This window comes from Lactuca saligna, chromosome 4, assembly GCF_052625555.1.
Source record: "Lactuca saligna cultivar CGN05327 chromosome 4, ASM5262555v1, whole genome shotgun sequence".
NCBI classification, from domain to species: domain Eukaryota; kingdom Viridiplantae; phylum Streptophyta; class Magnoliopsida; order Asterales; family Asteraceae; genus Lactuca; species Lactuca saligna.
In genome coordinates this window covers 4,211,870-4,223,655 of record NC_136420.1, presented here as the reverse complement: position 1 = coordinate 4,223,655, position 11,786 = coordinate 4,211,870, and the positions used below count along the sequence as shown (strand labels likewise).

The 11,786-nt window shown below is 36.6% G+C and overlaps 1 protein-coding gene across 6 annotated transcripts; it reads left to right on the top strand.

Moving 5' to 3' along the window:
* The first annotated feature begins 255 nt into the window (after positions 1-255).
* LOC145041083 (Regulator of chromosome condensation (RCC1) family protein) lies at positions 256-3,871 on the top strand. Of its 6 annotated transcripts, none has more exons than XM_078989006.1 (7): positions 256-529; positions 1,231-1,268; positions 1,626-1,844; positions 1,952-2,301; positions 2,380-2,781; positions 2,862-3,249; positions 3,359-3,871. In XM_078989006.1, the coding sequence occupies exons 3-7, from the start codon at positions 1,641-1,643 to the stop codon at positions 3,599-3,601; spliced, it is 1,587 nt and encodes a 528-aa protein (XP_078845132.1). In that variant the 5' UTR covers positions 256-529; positions 1,231-1,268; positions 1,626-1,640; the 3' UTR covers positions 3,602-3,871. The 6 variants fall into 6 exon arrangements, with proteins under 6 accessions (XP_078845132.1, XP_078845133.1, XP_078845128.1 ...); XM_078989007.1 differs by having other exon boundaries at positions 256-603; XM_078989002.1 differs by having other exon boundaries at positions 257-529; positions 1,589-1,844.
* The last annotated feature ends 7,915 nt before the right edge of the window (positions 3,872-11,786 follow it).

Genomic DNA, 11,786 nt, shown 5'->3' with positions numbered 1-11,786 from the left:
TGTGAAATTTGTTAACTTTTAGTTATTTTTACAAAATTAATTAAGAAAAATTACCAATCTGTCTTTTCCACTGAATTAAAAGAATATAATTAACATAGTAATGGGATCATAAATCATGAATGTATATAATAAATAATTTTGTAAGGAATTGTCTAAAAAAGTATAAAATACCATGATGCATTTGTAAGAAAACGAAATAGGAGGTGGTGACCTTGAATCATCAATCGACAGACACATCATCTATTTTTCTCAGAGGAAACGTATACAAAAAGACCCCCAAATTGGATTTGACCCGTCCATTCATTCATCCCAAGATTACAATACACAACACAACCTCCTCATTTATCTCATCTTCCTCCCCTTTTTCATTCTTCATTCACTCATCAACAAATCCCTCTTTTCTCTCTCTAAAATCTTCCAATTTAACAATACCCCCTTCTCCTGAATCATCCATCTAACTTCCACCGATACAATAATCATCCAAAAATCAATCTAATTGCTTTGATCAGATAAGGATTCTGTTTTCTGGGTGGGTTCTTCATACTACCATCAGAAACTTATTATGTTTCTTGGATTTTGATGGATCTTGCTTCTTGATTACATGTAATTCTTTTTTGTTTTTTTGATCTATGATGATCATAAATGTACAATCTTTATCTGACCCAATTGAAAAGCAAAGTTACCCATGTTGCATATCTTGATAATTTTATATTTTTCTGAACTTACTTTGATGGGATTTTTTGTTTTTTGGTGATGGATGATACTTGTTTACTCGATAATCGGACGATCAAGACGATCATGTCTGTCGTTGATTATCATCTTTTCTTTTATTCGGATGTTAAAATTCTCTGTTTTGATTGCTTGATTTTACCCAGAATCCGACCGTTCTTGTTCGTGTGATGCTTTAGATGAAAATTTCCCTTTATGGACATGATGGAATATCCTTTCTTGAAGCAATAGTATTCTTCATCTCATAGTTTCCTTTATGGGTTATGTTCCTCTTCTCGAAAAATTTTGGTTTTCCTTGTTTGACCGAATTTGACAAATCTTCTTCCATTAATTCAATTATGCATTTTTCATCAATGTGTATTGTTTGCCTTCGAATCATTGATTAATTTAATGGTTTTGATTTGATCTCTTAACAACAATTTCTGAACTTGGTATGCAATGGATGTATCTTATAGATTCCATTTTGATTATCTTCTGATGACGCTCTTTATGCTTTTGTAGTTTTTGGGACTTGAGGGTATATAAGGCAGTAATTCAAGGTATGCCATTGTTTTCTTTCTAAAAGGGGGTTGTTTCGATGACTAATTTTCAAAGTGATTACTCCAATTTAAAGAATCAGATAATCTAGGGATAGATAAGGTCCAAATCTGTCAGAAATCAGAATCGTAACGATATAAACAAAATTCCGCAATAATCGGTTTAAACGAACATCCAAACACCCTGAATTCTCGTTGAATTTGACGAATCAAGAGAATAATGTGGGTTCGTTCTATTAGTTCTTAGACCGAAAAAAGATGAAAAAAAGATAAATGTGTTTAATTTTTAAAATTTTAACCAATGTTTATGTGATTTCTAGCAGTTAAATCTTCTCATCTTGATTAATTTGGGCACTGCAGAATTGAGCAGTGCCCATGGACGCCACAACGAGTGGAACACCAACCCTTCAATACCACAACATCACCGATCAACCGATTCCCACCATCGCCAATCGACAAACCCGCCATTGTTTCGGAGATGCAACACCAGGAGAATTCCCATTGTCTGCAAACCCTTCAATCGTTCTTCATGTTCTCACTGGTTGTAATCTCGACCCACAAGATCTAGCAAAACTAGAGGCAAGTTGATCTTTAATTAGTTTTTCAAACAACCGAAACACTTTACCTTGACATTTAGAATTGATGGTGCTGCTGATTTCTATGTGAAAATTCTTGTTCTTTTGCAGGCGACATGTTCTTTCTTTAGGCAGCCTGCCCATTTTGCCCCTGATCATGAGCTCTGTTTATCAGAGCTTGCTGCTCTCGACATGTGCCAAAAAAGAGCAATCTTTAAACCAATGGCTTCGGAAGAACGCCGCCAATTAAAACTACGATGCGGTGGTTCCTGGAAATTGGTTCTCAGATTCTTATTGGCCGGAGAAACATGCTCCAGAAGAGAAAAATCTCAGGCGATTGCAGGACCCGGCCATAGCATCGCCGTCACTTCCAAAGGTTCCGTTTTCACCTTTGGGTCAAATAACTCCGGTCAACTTGGTCATGGCACAACTGAAGAGGAGTCAACGCCTCGCATTATCAGGTTCTTCCCATCCTTCTATTCATCAAACATCTGTCTTCTTACAAAACATATAGTATAACCTTAATTTGATTCTTCCAGATCATTGCAAGGGATTCGTATCATACATGCAGCAGCAGGGGCAGGGCGCACAATGCTGATCAGTGATTCTGGGCAGGTCTACGCCTTTGGAAAGGACTCATTTGGTGAAGCAGAATATGGAGTTCAAGGAAGTAAACAAGTCAACACTCCTAAATTAGTCGAGTCTTTAAAAGACATATTTGTAGTACAAGCTGCAATCGGAAACTTCTTCACTGCTGTTTTATCACGTGAAGGAAAAGTCTACACTTTCTCATGGGGAAACGAGTCCAAACTCGGTCACCAAACCGACCCAACCGATCTCGAACCGCACCCGCTCCTGGGCCCACTCGAAAACATACCCGTGGTTCAAATCGCAGCTGGATACTGCTACCTTCTTGCTTTAGCCTGTCAACCTACTGGCATGTGAGTTTAGTTAATTTCATAATCAAAAATTTTTGAAGTTAGATTTGTAGATCTATTAAATTCATTTGTTAAACAAACAGGTCTGTGTACTCTGTGGGATGTGGGTTGGGAGGGAAGCTAGGACACGGGACTAAAAATGATGAGAAACAACCAAGACTAATCGAGCAGTTTCAGACTTTGAACCTCCAGCCCATGGTGGTTGCAGCCGGTGCGTGGCATGCAGCCGTGGTTGGGACCGATGGTCGGGTGTGCACATGGGGTTGGGGTCGATATGGTTGTTTAGGTCATGGAAATGAAGATTGTGATTCGGTCCCGAAAGTGGTTGAATCTTTGAGCAATGTAAAAGCTATACATGTTGCTACGGGTGACTATACCACCTTTGTAGTTTCTAGTGATGGCGATGTTTATTCGTTTGGATGTGGTGAATCATCGAGTCTTGGACATAATACTGCAAATGCCGATGAACAGGTTCGTGTTTTTTTTTTTTTAATGCTTTTCAACAAGATGACATTGGGCAAGATGACACGATACAAATGAACAAGATGACATGATATACAAGTGATGTATTGTTTTTCAGGGTAATAGGCATGCAAATGTGTTGAGCCCGAAGATGGTGGAATCTTTAAAGCAAATTAAAGAAAGGGTGGTGCAAATTAGTTTGACAAATTCTATTTATTGGAACGCGCACACATTTGCGCTCACGGAAACAGGAAAGTTGTATGCATTTGGAGCGGGGGACAAAGGGCAGTTAGGGATGGAACTTGTGGCTAACCAGACCGAGAGGCCGACACCGGAACGGGTCGAGCTCGATCTGAGTTAGTGTTATTTGATGGTGACTACTAATCTCTGAAATCGGTCGCTATGATCGAATTATTTGTGTTTTTATTTTCAGTTTCGTGTTTGTTTCCTTCCATGTTTATTTCTGTACATAGAAACAAAGAAGGATTTGTGAAGAAAGTGTAGGTAGGTTGGGTAGGAAATGCTGTTAGGAAAACGTTGGGGGGATTGAAGTTATTGGTTTATGAAAAAGTAAATATTAATTGCATTTGTGGATTATGGTTTATTTGATTGAAAACAAGTGATTTGGTAATTTATGGCTTTCTTTCATTTGCGTTTTAATAAAACTACGACTGTGTAATCCAAATAGGTCGTTTATGGTTTATAGTCATCAAGTATATTTTTTACAACGCCTATGTGCATTTTGAAATTCTCTCAAGTTTTCCTTTTAGTAATTCAGAAGGCTGCAACATATATAGTGTTTTAGCAGATATGTATTTTATTCAGCTTACTGCCATTGACTTTTGTTGATTGTCATTATAAGGTAAGTAGCTTCTTCCGTTGTTGGGAACCTTAAAATCTAGATTTTAATGTGCTCCATCATTAACTGAATCAAAGAAAACGAGGATGGCACAAAATTGGCATGGGTCGATGCAGAGTAAGCAAACAAAGAAAATGATAATGGCACAAAATTGACATCGGTCGGTCGATGTGACCTAAGTTCATGACATCAACCGTGGAACCCTTCTATTACTCGATTGTTTTACAAAGTGATATACTGGAATTCTTAGTTATAAATATTTATAACCAAAAATCTTAGTAGTGGTCGATGCAGAGTAAGCAATCAAAGAAAACGACAATGACACAAAATTGACATGGATCGGTCAATGTGACCTAAGTTCATAACATCAACCAATGAACCCTTCTATTGCTCGATTGTTTTACAAAGTGATACTATTGGAATTCCTAGTTATAAATATTTATAACCAAAAATCTTAGCAACTACTGGCGGCCCATATGCAAACAAAGCTGGAATAAAAATAATAATATTTAAAACATACATCCATTCGAAATCGCCATTCAAGTTTTCTTTCTTTTGTTCCAAGTTTGTTTATTTATTTGGATCACTAAAATTAAAGTTACATCCTAATAATCCCCATATTTACTCGAATTTTCTTCACTGCAAAATTGGTTCATGTGGTTTTCAAAAAACTTTGGATAGGTTCCAAAAAGTTTCCAACTTGCATGCATGGTTTAAAATCAAGGTTTTTATTTTGTTTTGGTCCTAAAAATATTGAAATGTCCATTTTACCCTTATTATTTCTTTTTTCCATTTTTTATTGTGTTTAGTATTTAAAAAATTCTAAAAAAATAATAAAAAATAAATAATTTAACCCTACCCCCCCCTCTCTCTCTCTCTCTCTCTCTCTCTCTCTCTCTCTCTCTCTCTCTCTCTCTCTCTCTCTCTCTCTCTCTCTCTCTCTCTCTCTCTCTCTCCAGCAACCAATAACACTCACATTTATTTGTTCTTCAACATTCAAAAACACCATTGTATCTTCTTCGCTCACATCCTCTCTCGACTCCGACTCAGGCGAGGATTTGCTTTGTAATTGGTTGTACGATACCTTCCTCTCTTCCCATCCACACCTTTTCCTTGTCGTCCTCACGTTCATTTATTTCGCACCGGGAAACAAAGAAGAAGCAAAAAAACCATAACTATTTCACCATCACTGGAAACCCTAGCTCTGCAATTTCGAAGATAACCTTCATGGCAGGCGGCACTGCGAAGCCTATATCTCAACAAAACCATGAAAACGAAATGAAAATTGAAGGCAAGATATCAATTTCTCAACAAAACTTTGTCTCTGTCTACCTCCACCTCGATTCAGGAACATCAATGGCCAAATATACAACACTATCATCTTCTTGAAATCTCCAACCTATTTATTTAATCAATTTTTGATCTGAAAGGGTTGAACGTCTGAAATCGAGTTTTGAACCAAATTCTATTCATCCGGACAGCTCTATGGGAGAAGATGAAATCTAAAGCTGAGTTACAGAGCAAAATCGGAGGCCCAAGAACACTCAGATCTAACATCGGAGGTCCCAAAAAAAGGATTTTTTTTGGAAGTGTCCCAGAGTCGACGCTGAGGAATCTCTTTGTGCGATTTCGCAAAAATCCACCGTCACTTTGGTTGTTTAGTCTTAAACGTGAAGATTGGGTGGCAGAGGCTTTGGTGGTCCTGAATCCGAGGAGTGATTTCAAGAATTTCGAGTTCTTTCCCATTTTGAAATGTAGTTAACGGTGGTGTATTGAGAGTAGCTCCGACAAGTAGTTTGTTGGGGAATGCATCGTACTAAGAGAGAAACCGATCTGTGTTTTTGTGTGTGTGTGAGATAGAGATAGTGAGAAATATTTTTTTATTTTTTATTTTTAATTATTTAAATACTAAAGTAAATAGAAAAAATAAACGAAAAGGGCAAAATCGACTTTTCAAGTGTCTTAGGGACCAAAAAACCAGAAAAACTTTAATTTTGGACCTTCAATGCAAGTTGGAAACTTTTTGGATCCTATCCAAAGTTTTTTGAATACTATAGGACCAATCTTACAGTTTTGTCTTTCTTCAACTATCAAAGATTCCCAAGAGTCATCTCATTCCTTACTAGTTTGCCTAGAAGGGATCTACCTCCTATGAACATTCATCAAGTTCAAGCAATGCTTGAACTTCTTCGTTGGTAGTGTCTTTGTTAACATATCTTCTAAATAGAGAACATGTCTTCTTTAAGAACATCACAAATAAAGTTCATCCTGACATTGTAACACCCGTTTTACCTGACCTAAATGAGTAAAAGACATGGTTTTTGAGGATAAATATTTTCCACGATGTGGTGCACGGATGCCTGCGACGTGGCATGACTTTTTATGATCATGATTTTTTGGTGAGCACCACAACGTGGCAAGTAGTGTGCCACGATGTGGTGGCTGTGGCAGCCCAAACCAATGATCTTTTACGGTTTCTTTCATATTTAAATCCTCTAACTTCAAGATTAGATCATCTTCTTTAGCCTCCAACCTTCCTAAATGAACCTTATCCTCTTGTTGTATTATTGGTGTTCTAGAGGTTTGAAGCACTGGTTTGTTCTTTGGGAAGAAGAAGTTATGCTTGCTAGTTAGAAGAGTGTATCTACTTTAGATCTTGTGTATATTGCATCTTGTGGAGCTTGGGAAGGTATAAAGCTTCCACCTTTATCATCCTCTTATTTTCTTTCATGTCATGAAGTCCTTTGAAGAGCAATCTTGGAGTTTTGGACAGCTCTAGAACCTTAGGCTTGTTTGGTGACCATCTTTTGGTCCTAGGCAATGGAAAAAATGTTATGTCTCGGTCCCATTTGCTCGATGCACAAGTTGAGGTCATATTAAGGACTTTTTGGACTTATGGTTTAGGATTTTATCTTGTCGTGAGGTATTAATGGATAAAGTTGGAAACTTTATCCATTAAGTCTTTGAGAAGGACTAGATCTGAAGTTTTGGGTTTATATCTGTAGGTATTAAGTTGTTAATGAAAAAATGAAAGTTTTTTCAACAACCACGACATAGCCAATGAGGGACCACGCCATAGTGAAATGTTGATTCATGTTTAAGTTGTCTTGGCGTTCCCACGATGTAGCCAAGGAGGGTCCACGACGTGGTGAACTCCTACATGTCACCTGTTTTGTCTCGACGTGCCCACGACGTGGCCAAGAGGTCTCCACGTCGTGGTAGCTATTGACTTGGTTGACTGTTGACCTTGACTATTGACTTTTGACATTGGTTGACTTTTAGTCAAATGACTAGTTCTAGAAGGTAGACTAAGGGTTTACTTTGTGGGATTCAGTAGGTGGTATGCAACACCCATTTGTTGACCGTGTGAGCTAGTTAGTTGTTGAATACGTTCGCGGTGTAAGTTTTCTCACTATGCTATGTAGGTACTAGATTGTTTTAGTGACTCTTTGTCACATCCTCGGCCGACGGTGGAAACGTCGGGCGGTGCGAACGAGGGGATATTGGGTCGAGACATACATATAAATATAAAACACAACATAAAACAATACCACAAACATTTCTTTTATTGATTATAAATTATTCTGGGATTACATTATTTTTAAAATACAAGCATGAATAATTATTAAATTAAATACATACTAGGAACTAGGTTTTTGAAGAATGGTTCCAACTTTCCCACGACATGGCAACGATTCAACACGCTTTTTGAAGAATGGTTCCTTCATTTTATTCTGATCCGACATATTTGCATTCATAAGAAGAAGGCTCAGAAGTACTGTTTCCAGCCATATTACAAGAAGTCCATGCTTTCCACCCTTTCAGAATTCAATTTCGCCACTACTACCCAATGGGAGTATATTTCAATTCTTCCTATTTAATTCATATGTTCTTTTATTATTTTAGCATGCAATGGGAACATTGCGTCATTTAAGTGTGGGGTAGGAGGTTGAATCTAGGAAAACAAGAACTCTGATATAAAAACTGAAAAATGGTTAGGATTTTAAAAAAAATTATTAGAAATATTTGAAACAATTATCTAAAATTGAATCTAGTCAAACAAAATTGTTATGTTGAGATCTAGGTAGCTAGTGTTGTGTGGGATGATCTAATGCGAGTTTCGATCTTTATTTGAGCTAATATATGTTATAGTGTATTTGTGGCTTCCCTATCCTAGTGAAACCATGGAATAAAAACCCGACATTGCATGGTTTGAGGGCCGCAATATTTCTAGCATCTTGTACCAGAAATGTATCCACGAGAGCTTATGTAGTTATTGTATCTTAGACTAATGTCTCTAACCAACATGGGTTGAAGTTAAGTTCCCTTGATTAAGCATATGTTTTTTTTGGGTTTTTTAATTTTTTTTTTGTTTTGAGTGAAAAAAGTGAGAAAAAAAAAAGAAAAAAAAGTTGCAAATTTTTTTGGGAATAAGAGTCTACAAAGCTATGAAGATCAAGAATTATCATGAAGAAAAGCTCAAAATTATCGAAAACTCAAGAATAAGGCGAAATTTGCCAAGTTGTTTATTGTATTTTTTTTTCTAGGTATTTTTTCATATGTATACTTGGGGGTTTAACTATAAATACATTGAGGTTAAGAAAGTTTTATGGGGATGGATTCGGAGGGATGCATAAAATGAGCATTATTCAAAAGAAGTGGGAAAGTGTTTATGAAGATTGTGAGTATTTAGGATTTGGGAAGTTCTTAGGAAAATATAAACACAAATACATGCATTTCTATCTTGGAGTAATGGAGAGGCTCAAAATAGATTGTTTTGTGCGATATTGATAACTAAAGTCTTGATTTGATGATAATAAAATCAGTTTTGTTTGAGGACAAACAAAGAACTAGTGTGTGGTATTTTGATATGTGCATATATATATATATATATATATATATATATATATATATATATATATATATATATATATATAATGCATATTTCTTATACTTTTAGCTATAATTATGTCTAATATGGAGCAAAAGGTACGTAATATGTTTAGATATGTTTTCTAGCTGTGAAGACTTGATCAGGACAAAAAGGAAGCATACAAGGAACATGAAACAAGAAACGTGAGCTAAAATGAAGAAAAGAAGAAAGATGACTGAAGACCGCATAATGGTGGATCAACCGCAATGTGGCGAATGGAAGAATCACGACCCTTATTCTAACGTGAAAGACACGGGAAAAACTCGAAGACCACGTTATGGTAGCGGTCAACCATGATAGGTACTACGTTATCCTAGGCATTTGGCCATTATAACATCTAGGTATTATCTCTTCCTAAATTATCGGACATCATATCTCTTAGGTATAATATTATAGCTTATAACCAGGCATGTTATCTATAGCTACATTATCCTAAGGGTTTAATCGTTATAAAATGATTTGATATTTATAACTATAATTTTATTTTGATAAAACCATTTGATAAGCAGTTATCTCTCCCTGTAAAACATTTATAACAATAAAATAAGGGCCGTGTACTCCTACTAGTCGTGCAAAATCTTTGATGTAGGGTTGAATCGGTCTTGGGACTCTGGGGATCACTACGGCAACTACTTCGAGATTGAGAGTGAGAGAGAACTTGAGAGGTGTGAGGACTAGAATAACACATCCCTCTATTTATAGTAGAGTTTTAGAGGTGCGTGCCAGACAAATATTTGTGCGGGTCATGCACGACAATTGTGGCTCTATCCAGAAGTTGCCACATGTCACTCCCCCACTCGGCTACGTCTCTCAAAATCTACTCGAATCCGGTGTTAGGTGTGCGACGTGCACAGATGCGCACCTGGTGCACATGAAAAAGATTTTGGAAAAATCATAACTTTTTCATACAAGCTCCGATCCAAGCCCTTTCTATATATATGTGAAGATCTCAATGGGTACTAAAACTCTCTTTTAGGTTGTTTTGGATAGTTTTGACTTTCATTTTCGTGCAAAATGGAGTTAAAAATAAATGATTTTACAAAAATCACATCTCTCTCACACGCACCCTGTTTCCATCAAAAAGTTTCCTAAAGTTTATATCTCGTGGAGTACTACGAAACTCCTTTTTGCACTTTTAGTCAAAACTCAACCTATCTCTAAGTAGCATTTTGACATAATTAATTTTAATTACGTGGTTGATTTCTATTTTTATAAAATCCACAACTCTTTCTTTGGAGTCAGATTTTTATGAATCTTATATCCTTGAGATCACGTTAATGAGTATTATCCAAGTATGTTAACCATCTTAGAAAACGTTACAACTTTACGAACGCTAATTTTCGAGCCTAATAAACATTTTTAACAAATAAACGTAATGGCACATCTGATTCTTATTATCTCAAAAATCAAATATTACATCTATTTTTCTACTCTTTCCTAATGGCGATCAACGACGAAAACCTCTCAGTTGTCACACTCTTGCATATATGTTGGGTGGGGCCCGTTATGCTAGATGAGGCCCGTTATGATGAGTAGGGCTCGATATGTTGTGCGGGGCCCATTATGCTAGGTGAGACCCGTTATGATGAGTAGGTCCTGATGTTATGTATGGTATTTGGTATTTTGGGGAACTCACTTCGCTTTGTGCTTACGGTTTCATGTTTAAAATGTTTAGGTAATTCTGGTTCAAAAGGGAAAATGGCCCGAATTGATTGCATTGCATTCCCCGGAGATTTATTCCGTACTATCTATGTGATATTCTCTGATGTTTTAAGAATACTTTATACTTTGATTATCTTTTGAAAATAATGAACGAATGGTTTGGTTGTTTAACAATGAAATCTTTATTTAGTATTTTTGGGATGTTACAGACATCAATATGCTTTGTCTTCTTATGATAGATTGGATTATTTTCTAGAACTAATGTTACGTGACTATCATAATACATAATGGGCTTTTCCATATTTAACCCATAATAAGACCATGTAGACAGAGCATTAGTAGTATGTATGATTTCAACCTTGCTTTGTTATACAAATGATGTTTGTGCTTTTAACATAATCAAGATTTCTTATGGGTTTAAGTGATCAAGGCTAATTATGGAGCTCAAGGTGTAACATCCTAAAAATACAGTCCAAAAATTTCGTTTTTAATTATTTAGGAAAAATTATATTTCATCAAACGTCATAATTACAAAGCCATAAATATCAAAACATCATAAATAATGTATCTCAAAATCTCATATCATCTATCAATGTATCAAAATCATATGTAAAAATATCAGGATGAATCCTCCCAGGCTGAAAACTATGGTGTGTGTCATGTAGTCATCCTGAGTTTTCCCCTTACTAGCAGAAGTACCTGAAATAAAGACTGAAAAATGTAAGCACAAAGCTTAGTGAGTCTTCCCAAACTCCCACATACCATACACATAACATGCAACTAGGAGATACGGGCCCCTCCCACTCTCCACGAGACTCGGGCCCCGCCTACACTCCATTGTCTAGGAGATTCGAGCCCCGTTGACACTTCGTTGTCTACGCAGATTCGGGCCCTACCAACATTTCGTTGTCTAGGAGATTCGGGCGCCGCCCACACTCCACTATTTATGAGATTCAGGCCCCGCCCACACTCCACTACTAACATGCATACAAGTATTATATACAAAACAAGTATATCTATTCCTATCAAGCAGTCACATATCTATACTCAAATAATACTATGAGATTCGGGCCCCACCCACTCTCAGCTACT

Coding starts and splice junctions, on each gene's coding strand:
- LOC145041083 (XM_078989006.1), top strand. CDS start 1,641: ATGGACGCCACAACGAGTGGAACACCAACCCTTCAATACCACAACATC. Junction 1,845..1,951: donor AAGATCTAGCAAAACTAGAG/GCAAGTTGATCT, acceptor GTTCTTTTGCAG/GCGACATGTTCTTTCTTTAG. Junction 2,302..2,379: donor TCAACGCCTCGCATTATCAG/GTTCTTCCCATC, acceptor TGATTCTTCCAG/ATCATTGCAAGGGATTCGTA.